General features: G+C 44.5%; 1 protein-coding gene across 10 annotated transcripts in view; it reads left to right on the top strand.

Moving 5' to 3' along the window:
* Positions 1–22,147, top strand: part of CASK (calcium/calmodulin dependent serine protein kinase) — a 411,477-nt gene that overhangs the window by 280,040 nt on the left and 109,290 nt on the right. For 7 of the 10 annotated variants that reach the window (XM_074969132.1, XM_074969119.1, XM_074969110.1 and 4 more), the window contains exon 11: positions 6,194–6,211. The exons of the other annotated variants lie outside the window; for them this stretch is intronic. In XM_074969132.1, coding sequence (XP_074825233.1) covers positions 6,194–6,211 — 18 coding nt within the window. The remainder of the gene's footprint in view (positions 1–6,193; positions 6,212–22,147) is intronic. 10 annotated transcript variants of the gene reach the window in all.

Raw genomic sequence — 22,147 nt, 5'->3', positions numbered from 1 at the left:
CTGTACCCTTAGTGGGATTGTTCTTCCTGCGAATGTTTTTCATTGTGTCTCTTTGTATAGTTAAGAGCTTGTTGGTCTCCTTTTCTGAAACTGGATTTTTTTATTTATTTTTTTTTAAATCTCCTCTTAGAGGGTCATTGACATGTCAAAGGTGTTCCAGAATGTAGGTTTTGTATAAATACACTTTTAGAAAACATGAGACCAATAGAATTACTTCTGCTTTTTGTAAATTACCATCTAAACAAGTTTTCTTAACAAATAAACAATGGTTGCAATTCAAATGTTGCAGCATGTGTCAGTGTGACCGCCTGAAAGCTTAGTATGCTAGAAAATGTCTCAGGGATTTAATTATGTGTTTTGGATTGGTGGGGAAGGGTGAGTTCTCATTCACTGTCCTAATATTTCTATAAGGAAGGAGGTGGAGGGGGCTTGCAAATGTTAAGTATGGCAGAGAAAAAATAGTGGAAAAGTAAATTTTTTAAATATTATTTAATTTCATTTACATAAAGTTGGAATATTCAAATGTAGGTGCCCAAATAAAAAGTTTGATTGTCAGATGTTTTTAACACTCTCAACGTTCAGCGAAGTCCATAGGAACTTCACACCACTCATTTAGATGCCTAAATATGGACATTGGCACCTAACTCTAGGCACTCAGATTTGAACATTTTATGTATTGTACAGAAGGGGATCTGATGTATTATTTTACAGAGAGATTCATAGATACTAAGGTCAGAAGGGACCATTATGATCATCTAGTCCGACCTCCTGCACAACGCAGGCCACAGAATCTCACCCACCCACTCCTGCGAAAAACCTCTCGCCTATGTCTGAGCTGTTGAAGTCCTCAAATCGTGTTTGATTGGACATCAGTTAGGATTATTTGCAGTGTTTCAAAAGATACTTTTTGTTTCCTTCTGCTTCCTCAGTCATAGTCACAGAAGTAGGCCACATACATTTCTACAATTTTTCTGTTACAGGAATAGTAAGGTTCCTCATTTCAGCTTCAGGCTTACATCAACAGGATGTGTCTCTTCCTCATTTGGGTTTGAGGTTGCAGATACTGTCACAAGCACAAGTTCTCAACTTTTTTCTTCTAGGAACCATGTATCCAGATGTTTACATATGTGCTCTCAGCCCTTTTGTGCTGGATCCTTTGGAACCTCTTATTAATTTCTTGAGGAACTGATGCAATGGTTTGAGTTCCTCTGGGAGGAAGCTGGAACAGGCTCCTGCTTCAGGACAACAGTTGTTGATCTCCTTGGAGGTTGCAACCCAAAGGTTGAGAAACTGCTCCCAAGGGATATTTTTATTGATGCCTGATTGACTAATTTAAATTGTTTAGTTCAGAGAGCTCCTCACTTAGATAATTAATTTAGAATAAACATCCTGAAGCTTTGAGGAAAAGAGCCATAGTGCAACTTTCAGCTTTCTGAAATAACTAGGCCGGATAAAGAACTTGATCTCCCTCTCCCCCCTCAAAAAGGCACTTCAATTACAAAAAGGCACTTCAATTTGCTGTGTTGTCAAATGTTTGAAGCCTGTTTGTAAAGACTACATCAGTTCTTAATGATGGGATTTTTCCAAAGATCCTAAAGGAATTAAGCACCTGTCACAGGGTGGCTAGCCCCAGTAAATGAAGTAAAAGCCAAAGCAGGTGCTCCCCAAAGCCAAAACAGGTGCTCCTGTTTTTAAGAGGATGTGAGCAACCTGATGAGCAGACTGGGTTAGTCAGGGGCAGGTGAGAGTTGCCTGAGACCAGGGGATTGGAAGAGTCCCAAAAATAAGTAGAAAGTGGTTCCTGGGAGAAGACTTGAAGGCAGGAGAGCAGCAAAGATTGATTTGCTGACTGTCATCGTCAAGCCAGAGAGCCAGGGATGAAGGCAGGAGAAGCAGAGGGAGTTGCCTGCCAGCTCAAACCTGGAGGGCTGGAGAGTTCTGAAGGCATGGGAGCAGTGGGGGAGTTTTTACCCACTGACATCTCCGGGGTCCAAGAGCTGGACCCAAAGGAACTGAGAGGGTCTTTGGGGAGTAAGGGATGCTCCCCTGGCAAGGATGCTCTCAGTAGAGAGGCTATGGGGTTCCTGCTGGGAACAGCAAGGTTGCATTCCAGTTGGAAATGCTGGGGAGGCTGACCTGGTACAAAGACAAGAGAGGACTGTGCTGAAGAGCCAGGACCTGGTGAGAGATGCTGGGGCGATATGTTGCACGTACTCTCTGGACTATGATAGGGGGAATCTGGTCTATGGTTGTGGGACTTTTGTTTTGTTATGTGCATGGGGCTCTTGCAATAAATGAAGCCCACAACTAGTTGAACTACTTCTGGGCGCTCTGAAGGAGGGAAACTGAACAGGCATGTCTGTCGTCTATCATGAGGGTGTTCAAGGCAGAGCTTCTCTATGACAGCACCCAACTTCCATTGAATTTCAGTGGGAAGTGGGTGTCTAACTCCTCTGGACTCCTGTAATTCCCAGCCTAAGTGGTTATGCCTTTGCATTTTGTAATAATGGGATTTCAGATAAGAAACTCCAAGTTGAAGATTTAGTATTTAAAATGCCATTTTCCAGTTTGTTTAGCTCTTTGATAAAATCCCATGATTTGAGAAGTTTGTCGTCAAAAATAAATGATGGAGTAGGCTGAATGATTCCAGGACAGCATTTGTCCTGGATTCCCTGTGGCACCACTCCACACCTGCCCGAAGCTTAGGATCAGTGCCAGCCTCTTCCGCCGGAAGGGGCCAGTGGGGGAGGGCGGCTGGAGCTGGGCAGTAGTAAGAGCTGCCCGGGGAGACTGGGCCATTATGGGGAGCTCCTGTCCCTCCATCTGCCCGGGGAAGTGCACCCTCAGGGGTGGGGACAAGGGTGCTCTCAGGCACCCCGGCACCCCACCTAGAGCAGGTGGAGGGTCTGGGGCTCCCCATAGTGACCTGGGGAGCTCTGGGTCTGGCATCTGCCCTGGCCAGGAGACGGCCTCAGGGGGAAGAGGTGGAGGCAGGGAGCAGGGCCCCTACGTGTCCCATTTTTGCCTTTTGAAAAGTTGGTTACCCTATTTCAGCTCCATGCTTCATCCACTTCAATCTGTTACATTGCTCTCCCCTCCGTGAAGGTGGGCCCTACTACAAAGGTATGGGGGCACTTTGAACCTCCACCCCATACTGATAGAGTAACAGTTTCAGAGTTTAGGGCACTGTGTTCAGCAAATAGGCAATTCTCTAGTAGATGCCAGATTACACTGGGTGCTGTCCAGTGATCAGTGGCAAAACATATAAGTGAATCAAATAGAAATGAAAAGGGAGACACTGCTAGTTTTATATGGTTTATTTCCCCCCACTTTAAATCTCCCTTTCTTTCCTGCTCACTGGACATTGCAGTGGGTCTTGGTCCAGCCAGCCCACTGGTCAATACATAATCATTTCCCTAATGTCCTGTCCTGTTTGGGATGACTTGTTCCCTCCTTCATCAGCTTGTCTCCTCTAATGACCAGATGCAACAGGTGGATGAACCAAACATACAGGGAGGAGGTGCAGAAGAGAGAGGATGAGACAACAATACAAAAATTATGCAGCTTTGTAGGTTATCTGCAGCTTGTCACTTGCCTAGCTGTTATCAACTGACAGTGTTCTGTAGGTAAAATTGCAGGAGTGAGTCTTGACGAATTTGAAGGAGAATAATAAAATAGTGGCTTTACAGATTTTTCTGGGATACATGTTAAATTAAAATGCCTCCTTAACAGTGAATATTTACATTCAGTAACTCCTACTAGAAATAAAGCAAGCTACTAAAATTAGACATTTTATGACTGTTTCTTATTCAAAGTTAAGGGACACATATATTTCTAATACTTAGCACCTTCAAGATGATATGTGAGAGTCAGTGTTCCAAAAATAAAAGACCCTTGCACTAACAAACATTAAAACCTTGTTTTTCTTTTTACATGATGTTGCTACAATAAGAAGCAGTTCACTTCTGCTAAGTCAACTTCCTTGGTCATCTACTGGGCAGCAGACCATAGAAAGGTCAGGGAATTGCTTGAACTGGTGTTAGCTCTGGAAGCTGAACTGGAAAGAGATTTTGCTGATGATGGATACTTAAGTCTTTTACCTGAATTCAAAATTTCAGGGTTTACGCCCCACTGTAAGCCCATGTGTTTAGCCAATAAATAGAAAAGCCCATAAAGATAACAATGTCAGCTCTAACTTTTTCACTTCCAAGCACCTTTTTGTAGCTTGACTTTCAGAAGTGTTGAGCAACTGCAAAACCCACTGAAATCAATGGGTGCTCACCAACTTTGAAAATCAGGTAATTGATTTTTAAAGAAAAGCATACTTTATCTTTTATTGTGGAGGACTTATAAATACACATTTGAGCTATTCAGTTGTAGTGCTCATGCATTGTGAGGGTCATTAGTCATTTCACAGTGACTTCATACGTTGTTTGCAGTTGTGTGATAGCTGTGTTGGCCCCAGGATATTAGAGAGACAGGGCAGGTGAGGTAATATCTTTAATTGGACCAACTTCTGTTGGTGAGAGAGACACACTAATGACTTCGTATTTCATTATTAGTTATTTTGTCCATTTCAAATAGTACTGGATTTTCTTGTAAGACAATTTACAATTGTTGCTTTTAAACCACAAAGAAGGTACAGCAGCATGTATCTGAAAGGGTGATTGACCAAGTGTACATGTTCAGCTTGCATTGTACAGCTTTTTGCATTATTTCCTGAGTATCTATCTATGTGCTTTCTGAGGTCTGTGGTAAATGTTTAACTTAATGCAAGCAGCAGTTTCCCACAGAGCATAAAGCTGACATTTTAAGACCACATCAGGGTTTCTGGATCCTTTGTGTAAATGGCATGACAATGGCTTCATATAGGCTTCTGTTTATAAATGCAATTTGAAAATGACTTTTGCCTCAAGATTATTGTGGATAAATATTTGTTCTTTTAGAATCTATTTTGTCATAGTAAATGATAGAAATTTAGCAATATTAACTCTTGATGATTAAACTCTTGATCATTAAAACTGAAAGGAGAAAAGAAAGAAAGCCAAACCTTCCAGCCTGTCACTGTGGGAGAGAAGGATAAATGGTTAGATTTAGGCTCCAGTGCTGCAGACATGCATGTGAGTAATTTTAGGCACTTGAGTAGTCCCATGGAACTCTATGGAACTACTCATTGCATAAGTGTTTCTAGGCTAAGGTCTTAGTCTGCAGTTCAAATACTAGTGGTCTCCATCATTACCAGGTACAATATAATATATAAAAGGGTTAACAGTGCTAAATTATCACCACCAATTTTGCAAATTCTTTAGTTAGCAATTTTTAGTTATCAGTGTTTGAAAAATTCAAGTGATGGTAGTAAATATAATATTAATACAATTACAGAGTATGTCTTTTCTTGCCTTACTTGCTTCTGTGTACCATAAAAAGTTTTGAATGGGGAAGGAAATCATAGAAATTGAAGGAGAAAGTGTAACGTATTCTCCACTCATTGAGAATTTTACTTTCTTTTTTCTGATGTCCTGTACAGTATCAATGTTTGTTAGGATTTTCATAATGTTCTGTTTACTGGTGTTGGGTTTGACTACTTACAAGAGACCTATTTCAGTTATGTTTTTATTCCTCTTTCAACTATTTGAGTGTGTTTTATTAACGTGGAGTTGACATTAATTTCATAGTATCAGTGTGCCTGAATGCTACTCATTAAAAGTGGAAACAAAATGTTTGTTTTCCAAATGGTCCTCATAATTTTAATCTCTAACATTTTTATAAAATAAATTGGACTCAGTATTACACCTGCAAAATTTTTCAATAATCAACTTGCATCCTAAATACTAAACTTAAAACATGCAATATGATACCATGCTTCATTTACAATAAGAATATTTTGAATGAGTTACAAAATAGTTCAAAACAGCAATATTCTATGAATACTACTTTTACAAACTAAAGCAGCCAGTGTCCGAATATCGGAGTTTCAGATACCCGACAGTGTGCAAATGTGCTACCTGCCCCAATCCCAAATGTTTTTTTTCAAGTGTCATTTGTCTCACATACAAAGCTTAAAAAAAAAAAAAAGTCTTGTTCTTTCATACTATTTGTGGCTAAATTAGTGTGCCAAGTTGCAGCTTTATAACTTGCTTGTTCTGAAATCTTCATACTGTTGTTGTTTGTCCAAATGCTGCCTTCCTACTAGGACTTCTAGCAGCAGAAAGTAGGTACCCCTTCGTTTTCCTCTAAGGCTTATCATTCTGTTTGTGTGTGGCTGTGCATGTTTAAAACTCAGGTTTTTTCTCCTTAGCTTGTCATGCTTCAGTTTTAATACTGCCTGCAGAAGAAAATTAGAACAGCCCATGCATATGGTAGTAACTCTGTCCATAACTATTCAAAGCTGAGCAATCAATATTAAAATTTATTCCAGTAAAATGTGATATGTTAATTGAGAGGCAGTATTAAAAATTGTTAATATTCTTTGGTTTTAGTATTTATAATAATATATAATCTAAACTCTAGTTTACAACCCAAATAAAAAATGCCATTAAGTGTTAAGAAAAGGACAAAATGTCTAACTTCTGTAGTTTGATTCCCAAATTAATTATCAGGGAATACTGGATTTTTCCCTGAATAGCAGTTGTTTATTATAGTACTAGACATATATTTTTAAATGACATTTTTTACTGACTTTGCATGATAGAATTTTTTGTTTTGTTTCATGTTGGTGTGTTATGTAGTATATGTAGATACATTTGTTTATATGTATAAAACTAATCTGCCTGTATGCCATATATGTTTATATATTTAAAGAATCATATCAAAGAACGGGGAGGATTTTTTGTGTTACAAATTAAAGGCATGCTTTGAGAGAGGCTGAAACCCAATTGCCTCCAGAACCTGCAAATAGATGACATTGGTCAAAACAAATAAGTTTTGCAGGGATGAGGGAGAGAAGTTCTAGTTTTCTGAGTCACTGAGACAGTGGTTCCAACCCAAACCACAGGAAATTCAAAGGGAACAAATTCCAAATCTGAAATTGCAGCTGAAAATGTTGGTATCAGCACAGTATTAAAATTTTGGGGTCACCAATTATTTTTGCCACCTAACCAGATTTAGGTCATAGTTTTATGTCCCAGTTTCTCTAAGCCCACTCTCTCATTTGTGGATTTTTTTTCCCCCCTGAACTGATCTGCCACACTACTTCAGAGTTCCCAGACCCCTGTTAGCTTCCAAGCACCACCCGCATACAATGCAGGAAGGAAGAAAAGAAATCTCTTGGTATCCCACCATCACCGCATATTTTGAGTGGGAAGGCTGGTAGAGATCCCTCCCCCGACAGCCAAACAGCAGGGAGGGTGGCCTTTCCTCCAGCAGGCTAACAGGAGTGAGAGCAAGGCTGCCCTCCCAGCAGCCAGAAGGAGGAAGCTCATTTGTGGTTGCAATAGGAAGAAAGAGACGTGGCTTCATACAGGGGATGTGGTAGGACTTTGTTAGAATAGTTAAATTAACGTTTTGTAAATAACTTTACTGCTTGTGGCTGTGCTGCTTGTTAATGTGTGGCACTGCTATGAAAAGTGATTGTGTAAAATGCTGCACCTTCTTACCCAACATATTGACTTCCTCTGTGTCTCATGCTATCCCTGGGTGAGTCATCATCTAGGGGCAGATTTAAGTAAAAAGTCTATGTGGACAAAAGAACTAGCAAGACTTAGTGGAGAGGCCCTGCATGGGTCTGGCAGAGAGGAGGACAGCCAAAGATTTTTTTAAATTAATATATTTTTAAGACTGTCTTTAAGATAAATGTTTTTTTTCTTTTTGTTGCTTTAATTCCTTTCTTCATGTTTCTTTATCCATTTTTTTATCCCTTCTCCTCTACTTTCTCTTTTCTGTGTTCCTATGATCATCAAATTTCTTTATCGCCTCCTTTCTGTTTTTATACTCAGCTCTTCCTGTATTCCTACCGCTACCTATTTTCTTCTCCCTTTCCCTTCATTTCCTCCCTCATCTCTTTCCTTACATGGTCCATACTCATCTTTCCCTTTCCCTTCCTTAGTTCTCCTGAGTTCTCTCCATCTTCCCCAACATGTCTATTTTCTCTTCCTCATTTACTTTCCCCTCTCTGCCTCCTGCTCCCCATGTTTCCACCTTTCATCATTGTTTTTCATTCTCTTTTTTAATTTCAACCCCATGCTGCTTCTCAACACCCCTTATTTCTCACCTCTCCACCTTTTCAACTTTTTGTCTACACTCCCCATGTAATATTCTTCACATACACTCACCCTCTGTCTACCCCTTTAAGTCTCTCCCCATGCTGAACCTTGTGTTTCCCAGTCATTTCATTCTGTGACACCTTCTCAACAGCATCTACACAACTATGTGCTGTGTAACACGCATTCATGATACCTCATCCCATGGCCGCTATGCGCCTACACCAGCCACTTGCTCACCGTAGAGTCACTCCGTGCACACACACACACGGCTGCTGTACAGTGAAGATCCCTCATAATGCCACATAGTGAGCTGATGCTCCACACTATCTTTCTGAACTCCTATGAAGTTCAGGGGCCAGGCTTACATTGAAGAGGAGGAGGAGATAGTGATGCTGAAGATCCAGATGGGGACTCAGCTGTCCCCCAGCTAGATTTCTCTAGTTCCAAGGGGTGCAGCAGTGTAAGTGGATTGGGGATGGATCCTCTTAGTGCTTGCCAATCTATCCACTGCCTTTAAAGAGAAGAATATGTTGTTACTGCTTTTTATGTTAGCCCTGCAAAATCAGCACAGGTAAGAGACAGCAAGCTGGATTCTGTTCCTACTTTTGCATCAGTAGAATTGAGTTTTTTCCATAGATTTTAAGGCCAGAAAGGACCATTAGATAGATCATCTAGTCCAGTCCAAAAGTCCCAAACTTTTCGGGCTCAGAACCAATTTGTAAACCTTGATGGCCTGTTGTGATCTATTAAATAGACCCAGAAGGGTGGGGGAGTCGGGGCCCTGCCCTCCCGTGGTGGGAGGGAGGCCCTGTATGTTTTTTTGCAAAGCCTGCCCTGCAATCACTCCACAGCAGCAGAGAAGTTCTATTTCAGATTTCACTGTGGGAGGGGGAGCAACTTTCAGCAGCTGTCTGAAGCCCCTGGAAGCGCTTGTATTTTTAAATGGCCAAAAAGATTATTAGTCCAGAAGTTACTTGGATGACAATCTCCTCCAATTCTGGTGTGAACTCTAGGCTAGATTCCTATGTCTGCCTTCATCTTTACTCCCCACCCCAGTTCACCAGCCAGTTTCTCCCCTGCTTCCCCTGCCTGAGGACTCTGGGATTAGCTCTGGGATTTGTGTTGCTTCTTTCAGGCCTTGTCTCAGGGCTCCTACACGAGCCAGTTCTCTTCTGACTGACTTCACCTGGGAACTCGCCTTACTGCTCTTCCCTTGGTCCCCTCCTCTGACTGCAGTTCTCTTTCCTATTTATGTAGTTCTCCTTGACCCTTCCACACCTAGGATCACTAATTGTAAGTGAGGTAGGATTGCCTGCTTTCTAATTGCACAAAACTGAACACCCCTGCCCCAAGGCCCCGCCCCTACTCTGGGGTTCTGCCCCCACAATCACTCTGTCCCCCTCCCTCCATCGCTCACTCTCCCGTACCCTCATTCACTTACACTGGGCTGGGGAAGGGTGTGGGGTGTGGGAGGGGTTACAGGCTCTGGGCTGGGGGTGCGGGCTCCGAGGTGGGACCAGAAATGGGGGGTTGAGGGGGCTCCGGGCTGGGGCAGGGAGTTGGGGTGCAGGAAGGGGTGAGGGCTCTGGCTGGAGGTGTGGGCTCTGGGGTGGGGCTGGGGATGAGGGGTTTGGGGTGCAGGAGGGGGCTCTGGACTGGGGCGGAGCGGTTCAGAGTGCAGGAGGGTGCTCGGGGCAGGGGGTTGGGGTGCGGGCTCTGGGAGGGAGTTAGGATGCGGGGGGGGAGGGTTCTGACCTGGGGCAGGGGGCACGGGAGGTGGTTCAGGGTGCGGGTTCTGGGCAGCGCTTACCTCAGGTGGCTCCGGGAAGTGGCCAGCATGTCCAGCTCCTATGCAGAGGGGTCAGTGGACTCTGTAGGTTCCCGGCCAATGGGAGCTGCAGAGCTGGCGCTCGCGATGGGGCAGCACGCAGAGCCTCCGTGGCCACCTAGGAGCCAGGCATGCAGGCCACTTCCGGGAGCCGCAAGGAGCCTGCCTTAGCCCCGCTGCGCCACGAACTGGACTTTTAATGGCCCGGTTAGCAGTGCTGACTGGAGCCACCAGGGTTCCTTTTCAACTGGGCGTTCCAGTCAAAAACCGGACGCCTGGCAACCCTAAATTGAGTCCATATCAGGGGCTAACTGCTAGGTCACAGACAAGGCTGAGCCTGACTCCCCTTAAAGGGCCAGGTAGCCTGTGACAATCACAGACATCTTTCATTACTTATGAGAGTTATTCTTACCTGTCCATGTCTGTTTGCTGTTAAACAGGCATGACAAATATCAAGATGTTAAAGGCCCTGCAATATCACACAAACTACTGTGCAAGCAAATCCCACAGTCTTGCACTGAGAAGGAGATCTGTACATCTGCCTCAATTCCCAATGACCCCTTACTAGGGAACAATGTTAAATCAAGAGAAAGTAGCACTTTTCCGCACTTGCAGGCTTCATGGGGTAGAGCTGAAAGACAGTTTTGGCCTGCCTCTGTCTTTTAGCGTGTTAGTGGTCCAAGTGGTTTTTTTTTTTCTTTTAATGGCTGACTGAAACCTAATTGTTCCCTGCTCTCTCTCAAGTCTGCCTGTAGAGCAATTTTTGACTAATTTTTCTTAGTCAATTCTTCTTAGAGAAAATAGATTGACATATGATGGTCTTGTAAGAAATCAGAACTTTGATCATGGGGAATTTTAATTACTCAGCTATTCAGTGGAAAATGAGCCAGACAAAATGTAAGAAGCAGAAGCCTGTTTTGCAGGGATATTGCTAGAAAATCTCTAATACAGTTCATTGGGCAGCTTACCCAGCCAAAGTCTGTTATAGTTATTAGCCTAGAAAATGAGCCAGGTGCAATATGATAAATAAAATTACAACTGGAGAACATTGAGGATTTGATCACAATATCATTAAATCTGAAATACTCAAGGGTTGAGGCTAGGCAGAGCAACAGAAAAGTATTGGCTTTAAGAAAAGTGACTCTTTAGAGGCAGAGATAGGGCCAGTATTACCACTCTGACTGCACTGTTAAGTTTGGAGGACTTTTCTTCTGCCTATGATGTACAGCCCAGCCACTCAGGCTACATGCTGGGGTCTAGGATGTGGGTATTTGTGTATATTTAAACTACATGCTTTTCTGTAATTCTAGAGGCTTTTATATATATTATTTTGTAGCACTATATTCACATATATTGCATAACCGAATAATGAAAGTACCCATTGTAATGCAAACATGCAAGGGGACAAAGTTAAGGTTGTGGGAGCCTAAGATACCTGTGTGTGTTTGTTTCTGTACTTTAAATACTTCTCATTCCATTAGCTTTTTGTATATAATTATGTAATATATAGGAAATACACAGAAACAACTATGAAGAAATCAATGACCGGGTTACAACTGAAATTCCTTTTCACTGTTCAAGTAGGGTAAAGGACAAAAGATACCATGTGAATAAGCTGTAAAAGTGATGGGAGAAATAGCTGAAAGCTTTTGAAAAATCAAAGTTACAGGAAGTAAAGTTTTTGTAGACTTACTATACATAGATAGAATCAGGATGGAATTATAACAAGAGGCAAAAAGTACTTTTTTTTCCCCCAAAGAAAAAAATATTCCAACTAGTAATGATTAGCAGTGGATTAGTGCAAGCATTAGGTTTTGAAACCCCCTATGTTCAGAAATAAGTGAATTATTTGAACAACAGAAAATGTCAAATATCCTCTGCTAATATCAAATTTGGATTTCTTGCAAATAGTAAAGAACAATTGCAATTCAATTTAGATGCTTTTAAGTGCGTAAACTAGTAAATGGGAAAGGTACTTTAATAGAACAGTGTAAAACAATAAACTTGGTGACCAACAAATATAGAAGACTGCTTTAAGGTGGAATATTTGTGCAGCATTCTGACTGCAAAAGAGATTTTGTCTCTCCAGTCCTACAAAGGGAACCATATTGGCTTACCCCTACGCCCATGCAGAACCCCACTGAAGATTTTGAAGTAAGTGGTGCTCCACACAGGTACCAGGTTTTGCCCATCAAGTTCCATTGGTAGGATCAGGACCTTATAGGTTAATGTGACAGGCTGTATACCCTGGGATGAAGCTAGGAAGCTGTTGGAACTGCTGTTCCCCGTAACTATTCAGGTGGATTGGCCTCTCCCTTTGCTCTGTTGGTGACACACAGCCAGCCTCTCTGGGCTCTGTTATCACCCAACACAACAGCAGGTGGCTCCACACACCCAATTGAGTCACCTGAATGCTTTACCTAAGCCACCCATGGACCAACAATGGGGACACCAGCCAATTTCCCAGCTCCCCAGTCTTGCACCCCTACTGGAGTATAAAGCCAGAATTATACTGTCTTGCACTGCACAGGGATTTGTATGATGCAAGATCATTAATTAATCCACTCCCCCCTCGATGAGGGGAAGTATGTACCCGCCTGTGTTAACAGAGCTAAGATTTCCTAACACTTCACTCAAAAACACACTGGTTAAGATAAAACATTTATTTACTACAGAAAGGTAGATTTTAAATGATTATAAGTGATAGCAAACAGAACGAAGTAGATTACTTGGCAAGTAAACAAAAATGCAATCTATGCTTAATATACTACACAGGATTTGAATCAGTGTCTCACCCAGATAGATAGTGCAAGCAGTCTGTTGATGTTTCATACACAGGCAGGGTTTCCTCCTTTCCCGCCTGGGACCAGCACTTCCCCAGTTCAAAGTCTGTGTTCCTCCAGAGGTATCTTCAGGTGTCGAGTTGTGGAGAAAGTGAGGCCCCTTGGTGATGTCACTTCCCTCTTTTATAGTTTTTCCATATGGTGGGAACCCCTTTGTTCCAAGCTGGGTTCCCAGCCCAGTTTGTGGAAAATGTACCAAAATGGAGTTCAGTATCATGTGGTCTGGTCACATGCCCTTGGATGCATCACTGAGTCATAACAGCCATTATTCATAGGCTGGCTGAAGTGTTGCCAGGTGAGGAAAAGCCTTTCCATGCCCATTGTCTTTGTTAATGGTCATTCCACTTGACTAGGCCATTCATGATGTGCTGACTAGCCTGAGTGCAAACTAACCTTTGAGTGTTACCAAGGAGTAAGCACATTTGCTATAGAAATACCTAGTCAATATTCATAACTCTAGATACAAAAATGATACATTCATACAAATAGGATAATCATATTCATCAAATCATAACTTTTCCATAGACGCTTCACATGACACATTTGCACAAGATGCATCATAATTATGTTATAATCATATCATCATTATACCACTGTGATGAATATGGGACAGAGTGTCACAGTTGTTATAAGGATACCACCCAAGTGCACAGTTGGAAGGGTCTACTTTTTTTTAAATAAAATTGTTGGAAGCAGAGTTCCTGACCTGGATGAATAGAAATGAATATTCTCCTTCTTATCTCCTCCTCTATTAAAATATTTATATTCTTTTCCAGCAGCAGAAGTACAAATATTGCGTATCCTCCTCTGCCTACCCAATTCAGGCCCAAATCCAGCAAACCACTTAAGAATGTGGAATTCAATTAAACTTAAACACATGCTTAAAGTTAAGCATGTGTTTGTTTGTTTTTTACTAAGAAGGGATTGACTTAAGCACGTGCTTAAATACGTTGCTGAACTGGATGTAAAAGGTAAAATAAATCATTGGGTTAATGAAGAAAACACTATTCACTTTTTTATAGTAAAATGTTTATCTGCTCACTATTTAACAGAAAAGTTGGTATTACCGGAGAAAGGGTTTGAAGTTTTCAAATAAGTATTAATCATTTTTTCTTCTTCGAGTATGCATCCATGTGGATCCTATTTTAGGTGCATGTGCATCTCATGCACAAGATCAAATTTTTTTTAATAACCATGTCTGTTGGGGCCACTCATGCACTCTGTGCCACCTCATGCTCCTGTACGAGGGCATAAAGGGCAGAGGGGGACACAAGCTGGCACGTCTGACGCACTAGGTCTTAGCTTTGGCTAAATTTCTTTAAACCCTTCATAAAAAACCCTCAGAAGTCTTCTGATTCTTGGACATGTACCTACCGTGAACAATATGAATGCATCTGGACTGAAGGTTGATACTCAGACCCCCAGTACAGGCTCTCCCCCATACAGGATTTCTCAAAATGGTAGATTCAGAACCTTTGGGTTTCAAGCCCTGCCTGTCCTGCAATGGGCTAATTCCATTGAAAGATGGATACAGCAACAGCTCTTCTGCTTAGGAGAATGCCACATACCGAGTAGATGTTAAGTGTGCCTTTCATTCTCCATGAGAACCCACAAATTGCAAGACACACAGTGGAATCTTCATTTATTGGAGCAATCTATAAAGGTATCATCAGATCCTGAGGAGACGAGCTCCATGGTCCAGGTAGCAGAAAAGCCAGGCTCATCCAACACACCATCTCTCAGACAAGCATCTCTGAAGACAAGTGCAGAGAAGATGATGCCAAGGAAAGACCTGGCACAAACACAAACATCAGCACTGATACCCTGGCACCAAATCAGACCATACCAGTACCACAGATGCCTCTGATACTGAAGTCTGACACCAAACAGGCTGCTCCAAACAAAGAGGCAGACACACCAGGCACATCTCAGTATCCTCCCATAAAGACAGACCACCTAAAGCCTCAGGGGACAAAGCCACCAAGCCCTACATAGCATTGAGGGCTGGCGAGCCTGCATTGACTCCGGCAGTGCACCCCTCGGCATCGATACCTATAACAGAAGATGAGCCGCCAGGAAAATATGACCATCATCAGTACTGAGACAGCTGCCAGTCTGAGACAGCAAACCCTGCTACCGAGAGCACTGTGTTCCTCAGCACTGCCTATGGGGAGGTCTAGCTGTTCTCTCCATCGCCAGGCTGTACGTTCTCACCACCTTCAAGCAAAAAACCTTTCCTCTGAGGACCAAGGTTGACATCACTGAAAGGCCTGCCAGCCCTCCCCATAGGGCTCAGGCACCCTTGTGGCAGGAATGGCATTAGTCAGTATCGAGATTCCTTAAGGGCCTTCTGAATGCTTGCTCACCTGTTAGAGACCTGATTCCTATGTAGAATCTCAACATCTTCCTCCTGAAGCTCTTATAGCTTTCATTCAGGCTGCTGTTAGACTGTTTGATTACATCACCCTACCCTCAAACGTCTTTCTAGTGGCCGTCACCTCGGCATTGAATGCCAGCAAGTGCCATGCTCCTCATAGTCAAATCTCCTCACACATCCTTTAGTAGGGACAAGATGGTAATGAGACAACACTCCAAGTTCATCCCTTAGGTGTCCTGGAGTTTCATCTGAACCAGTTGATTCAGGAGGGTGGTGAAGCACTGGAATGGGTTACCTAGGGAGGTGGTGGAATCTCCTTCCTTTTTGGTTTTTAAGGCCTGGCTTGACAAAGGCCTGGCTGGGATGATTTAGTTGGGGTTGGTCCTGCTTTGAGCAGGGGGTTGGACTAGATGACCTCCTGAGGTCTCTTCCAACCCTAATATTCTATGATTAACATTCCAGTCCTCCCCTGGCATCAAGTGTGGCTTCAGGAAGAAAAGAAGCTACTTTTCTTCGGATGTTCCCAGAGCCTTGCTCTATTACCTGGGCAGGACCAAGTCCTTTAGACTGTCTCCTCATTGCTTTCTTGCTATATCTGGCTCATCAAAAGGTCAAGCCAGATCTCATCACAGAGAATTTCTCTGTGGGTCACAAAGTATTTCCACCTACTATCAGTTAGCTAGTGAATGTCAGGGTGCGCTCCACTGGGACACAGGCTGTGTCTTCAGCCTGCTTCAAAAATGTGCCAGTATCTGAGATATATAAAGGTGACTTTTACAAGCATTACACTGATGATATGGTGACTAGTTCTTATGCAAATTTTGGAGAGAAGTACTCCAGTCATCATTTGACTGAGACTGGCGCATCTTAATCCCACCATCCAGAGAAGATACTGTTTTCCAGTCACGCATGGTGGGATCTATATGGATATATTCTCAAAGAAGAAAGAATGTTTACTTACTCTACAGTGGCTGTGGTTCTTTGAGATGTAGTCAGTATGGATCCCACAACCTGACCTCCATCCCTGTTTTTTGGAGTCCTCAGCAACACAGGCTTTGAAGTTCAAGAGAACTGAGGGAGGGTTGCAGCCACCCTGCCTTTTTATGCCCTCAAATGAAAGTATGGAGTGCATGTGCAGACCCAGTGGACACTGCTATTTAAAAAAAATCTCATCTTGCAAGCATGAGGCACATGCCCACCTAAAGTGGGATCCACACTGACTACAATATCTCAAAGAACCACAGTTACTGTAAGGTATGTAACCATTCTTTAGAGGTACAGAAGGTTCTTTTAACAATATCACATGAGAATTACAGCCTTTCCTCCATAGTCACACCTGTATATTTTCATAGAAACTGAACATAGACAAACCTGTTAGTCGTCTAAGCCCTAATCCAGCAAAGCACTTCAGCCTGTGTTTAAGTGTGTTGTTGGGTCGGAGCAGTCCAGGGGATGGAAGTGATTTACAGGTTCCAATTTGTATGGCAGTATGACAGTTGGAGCTAATTGAAAATTTTACAGTTGAACAGTTTTCTGTCAGAAAATGCTAGTTCTGCATTATCGGAACGTTCCACCACGTCTACTCTTCAAGTCACGCCGTCTTCAAGTGAGCAGGGCTTGCTTTTTAAGCTCCTTCCTGGAGGCCTTCCTCATGTTCCAGATATCTTAATTTGGGCTAATAGGGCCTTCAATAGTGCATTAACCCCTTCTTGACTTCCATGGAGGCTTGTGTGCCCCATTACACACCCACCCTCTTAAGAGTGTACCTAACAGGCTCTATATGTTTCTTTCCCTGGGGTTTTGAGATTTCCACACTCGGTCTCCAACTCTCCTTCAGGTTAACTAACCATCATGGGCAGATGACCACTCCCTGAGTTGCCTGATGTTCCACAGTCAGCTGTTCTTTTTCTCCTAGGGTTGCTTGTGGAGCATGTTCTGTGGCCATGAGTTGTTCTTGCAGAGGGGCTGTCCCCTGACTCCCCTTCCACAAGTGAACACTACTTTCACCTCAGCCACCTACATAGGCCCTAGCCTGCTTATGAGGGGCTGTAGTGACCCACATAGCTCCTGCTTCTGCATGAGGTACTGTCCAGATCCCCACTGTACAATGTTCAGTCTCTGTCATAAGATTCCACTCCTTGGCATTCTTCCCTGCCTGGAGCCTAGCTAATTCTTGCTCCAGCATCAAGCAGTACTGTTTCCCATACTCCGCCTAGACCAGGGATGGGCAAACTTTTTAGCCGGAGGGCCACATCGGGGACTAGAAATTGTATGGCGGGCCATGAATGCTCACAAAATTGGGGTTGGGGTGTGGGCTCTGGGGGTGCGGGCTCTGGGGTGGGGCTGAGGATGAGGAGTTTGGGGTGTAGGAGGGTGCTGTGGGCTGGGACCGAGGGGTTCGGAGAGCGGGAGAGGGATCAGGGCTGGGGCAGGTGCGTGGGAAGGGCAGGTTCCAGCTCGGGGAGCGGGCTCTGAGGTTCGGCTGGGAATGAGAGGTTTGGGATGCAGGAGGGTACTCCGGGATGGGATCGAGTGGTTTCGGGAGCGGGAGTGGGGCCGAGCCGCATGGTCCGGCCCCCAACCCAGTGCCCTGGCTGGAGCACCAGAGCGGGGCCGAGCTGCTGGTGTGGCCCCTGACCCTGCTCCCCAGCGGGAGCTTGCGGGCTGTAGTTAGCTCACCCCTGGCCTAGACCCTAGATTGTGCTAACTCTTGTTTCGGCTTTGTCATCTGTTTAATGATCTTCTCCTGGGAGGTGCTTATGTTCTCCAGCTTTTGTTGGCAATCTTTCAGCTGTTTCTGTACATTTTTAAGATGATGAAGGGTTTTCCCTCTGCCCCATCAGCAGTCTGAACTTGAACCTCCCACTTCCTCCACTCCTCTTCCGATGGGCCACTGATTTTCTAAGCTGTTGCTCTGGATTCATGACACCTTTCCTTTCCACCAGCTTGGGTGTTACTTTTCTCTACATCAGGGCTGGGGAACCTTGCCAGTCACTTCCAAAGCTCACAAGCCATGGAAGATCCTTTACTATCCTCTCCAGCCCTGTACTCCCAGCTCAACCTCTGTCATGGGTGGTGGTAGACATTTTCTCACTATGTGCCACAAGCAACATGCATGGGGAGATGCCAGTCCATCCTCTTTACCAAAACTCCATTTTCCGCATACAAGAGTGTGCCTGCAACCTGAGTTCATGAGATATTTCACTGGCATGTCTGCAGCCAAATTGGTACCACATACCGCTGAGTCCCATTGCCATTCGGAGAGGACCCCAGGCCACAAACGTGGCTGTAAGAACAGCCCAGGTAATCATATTCTTGTCTGATATTCCTATGCTTGAGCATCTGAAGCATACCATTGGACTTCCTTGACCACACCCAGACGTGCTTCTGCTAGATTGTAGGAGTGACTGGGGCCTTGGTAGCTCCTATGCATCCCCCCATTTTGGGCTACTCAGGGACCCTCTCCCATTGAGGTCTACCCTGCAATTCCCCAGATTGGGATATCTCCTCTTCTGGTCTCCCCAGGGGCCACTCCTAGTCTGCCATACCATTCAGGCCACTTGGTTCCTTTGGCGTCAAAAGAGATTTCTTCCCACTCGGGGGCCACACCTGCTGAGGCACCCTAGAATTGCCTTACCCAGTTTTGGGCTCCCATGGATAGAACCTTCAAGAACTGTTCTAGGACCACTTGGTCCACAATTTTCCCTGTGGAACAAGTCTCTGGGATTTCACTGCATGATCATAGAATCATAGAATATCAGGGTTGGAAGGGACCTCAGGAGGTCATCTAGTCCAACCCCCTGCTCAAAGCAGGACCAATCCCCAATTAAATCATCCCAGCCAGGGCTTTGTCAAGCCTGACCTTAGAAGTTTTTAAGGAAGGAGATTCTACCACCTCCCTAGGTAACGCATTCCAGTGTTTCACCACCCTCCTAGTGAAAAAGTTTTTCCTAATATCCAACTGAAATCTCCCCAACTGCAACTTGAGACCATTACTCCTTGTCCTGTCATCTTCTACCACCGAGAATAGTCTAGAACCATCCTCTTTGGAACCACCTCTCAGGTAGTTGAAAGCAGCTATCAAATCCCCCCTCATTCTTCTCTTCCGCAGACTAAACAATCCCAGTTCCCTCAGCCTCTCCTCATAAGTCATGTGTTCCAGACCCCTAATCATTTTTGTTGCCCTTCGCTGGACTCTCTCCAATTTATCCACATCCTTCTTGTAGTGTGGGGCCCAAAACTGGACACAGTACTCCAGATGAGGCCTCACCAATGTCGAATAGAGGGGAACGATCACGTCCCTCGATCTGCTCGCTATGCCCCTACTTATACATCCCAAAATGCCATTGGCCTTCTTGGCAACAAGGGCACACTGCTGACTTATATCCAGCTTCTCGTCCACTGTCACCCCTAGGTCCTTTTCCGCAGAACTGCTGCCTAGCCGTTTGGTCCCCAGTCTGTAGCTGTGCATTGGGTTCTTCCGTCCTAAGTGCAGGACCCTGCATTTATCCTTATTGAACCTCATCAGGTTTCTTTTGGCCCAATCCTCCAATTTGTCCAGGTCCCTCTGTATCCTATCTCTGCCCTCCAACGTATCTACCACTCCTCCCAGTTTAGTATCATCCGCAAATTTGCTAAGAGTGCAATCCACACCATCCTCCAGATCATTTATGAAGATGTTGAACAAAACCGGCCCCAGGACCGACCCCTGGGGCACTCCACCTGACACCGACTGCCAACTAGACATGGAGCCATTGATCACTACCCCTTGAGCCCGACAATCTAGCCAACTTTCTACCCATCTTATAGTGCATTCATCCAGCCCATACTTCCTTAACTTGCTGACAAGAATACTGTGGGAGACCGTGTCAAAAGCTTTGCTAAAGTCAAGAAACAATACATCCACTGCTTTCCCTTCATCCACAGAATCAGTAATCTCATCATAGAAGGCGATTAGATTAGTCAGGCATGACCTACCCTTGGTGAATCCATGCTGACTGTTCCTGATCACTTTCCTCTCGTGTAAGTGCTTCAGGATTGATTCCTTGAGGACCTGCTCCATGATTTTTCCGGGGACTGAGGGGAGGCTGACTGGCCTGTAGTTCCCAGGATCCTCCTTCTTCCCTTTTTAAAAGATTGGCACTACATTAGCCTTTTTCCAGTCATCCGGGACTTCCCCCGTTCGCCACGAGTTTTCAAAGATAATGGCCAATGGCTCTGCAATCACATCCGCCAATTCCTTTAGCACTCTCGGATGCAACTCGTCCGGCCCCATGGACTTGTGCACGTCCAGCTTTTCTAAATAGTCCCTAACCACCTCTTTCTCCACAGAGGGCTGGCCATCTACTCCCCATGTTGCGATGCCCAGCGCAGCAGTCTGGGAGCTGTCCTTGTTAGTGAAGACAGAGGCAAAAAAAGCATTGAGCACATTAGCTTTTTCCACATCCTCTGTCACTAGGTTGCCTCCCTCATTCAGTAAGGGGCCCACACTTTCCTTGGCTTTCTTCTTGTTGCCAACATACCTGAAGAAACCCTTCTTGTTACTCTTGACATCTCTTGCTAGCTGCAGCTCCAGGTGCGATTTGGCCCTCCTGATTTCATTCCTACATGCCCGAGCAATATTTTTATACTCTTCCCTGGTCATATGTCCAACCTTCCACTTCTTGTAAGCTTCTTTTTTATGTTTAAGATCCGCTAGGATTTCACCATTAAGCCAAGCTGGTCGCCTGCCATATTTACTATTCTTTCGACTCATCGGGATGGTTTGTCCCTGTAACCTCAACAGGGATTCCTTGAAATACAGCCAGCTCTCCTGGACTCCTTTCCCCTTCATGTTAGTACCCCAGGGGATCTTACCCATCTGCTCCCTGAGGGAGTCAAAGTCTGCTTTCCTGAAGTCCAGGGTCCGTATCCTGCTGTTTACCTTTCTTCCCTGTGTCAGGATCCTGAACTCGACCATCTCATGGTCACTGCCTCCCAGATTCCCATCCACTTTTGCTTCCCCCAATAATTCTTCCCTGTTTGTGAGCAGGAGGTCAAGAAAAGTTCCCCCCCTAGTTGGCTCGTCTAGCACTTGCACCAGGAAATTGTCCCCTACGCCTTCCAAAAACTTCCTGGATTGTCTATGCACCGCTGTATTGCTCTCCCAGCAAATATCAGGAAAATTGAAGTCACCCATGAGAACCAGGGCGTGCGATCTAGTAACTTCTGCGAGATGCCAGAAGAAAGCCTCATCCACCTCATCCCCCTGATCCGGTGGTCTATAGCAGACTCCCACCACTACATCACTCTTGTTGCTCACACTTCTAAACTTAATCCAGAGACACTCAGGTTTTTCTGCAGTTTTGTACCGGAGCTCTGAGCAGTCATACTGCTCCCTTACATACAGTGCTACTCCCCCACCTTTTCTGCCCTGCCTGTCCTTCCTGAACCATCCATGACAGTACTCCAGTCATGTGAGTTATCCCACCAAGTCTCTGTTATTCCAATCACGTCATAATTCCCTGACATCACCAGGACCTCCAGTTCTCCCTGCTTGTTTCCAAGGCTTTGTGCATTCGTATATAAGCACTTAAGAGAACCTGCTGATTGCCCCTCGTTCTCAGTATGAGGCAGGAGCCCTCCCCTCACAGATGTTCCTGCCTGTGCTTCCTCCCGGTATCCCGTTTTCCCACTTACCTCAGGGCTTTGGTCTCCTTCCCCCAGTGAACCTAGTTTAAAGCCCTCCTTACTAGGTTAGCCAGCCTGCTCGCAAAGATGCTCTTCCCTCTCTTCGTAAGATGGAGCCCGTCTCTCCCAGCACTCCTCCTTCATGGAACACCATCCCATGGTCAAAGAATCCAAAGCCTTCTCTCCGACACCACCTGCGTAGCCATTCGTTGACTTCCATGATTCGACG

Source organism: Natator depressus, chromosome 1 (assembly GCF_965152275.1).
Source record: "Natator depressus isolate rNatDep1 chromosome 1, rNatDep2.hap1, whole genome shotgun sequence".
Classification (NCBI taxonomy): Eukaryota; Metazoa; Chordata; order Testudines; family Cheloniidae; genus Natator; species Natator depressus.
Note: the sequence above shows the minus strand (reverse complement) of the source record. Positions and strands in the feature narration are given on the sequence as shown.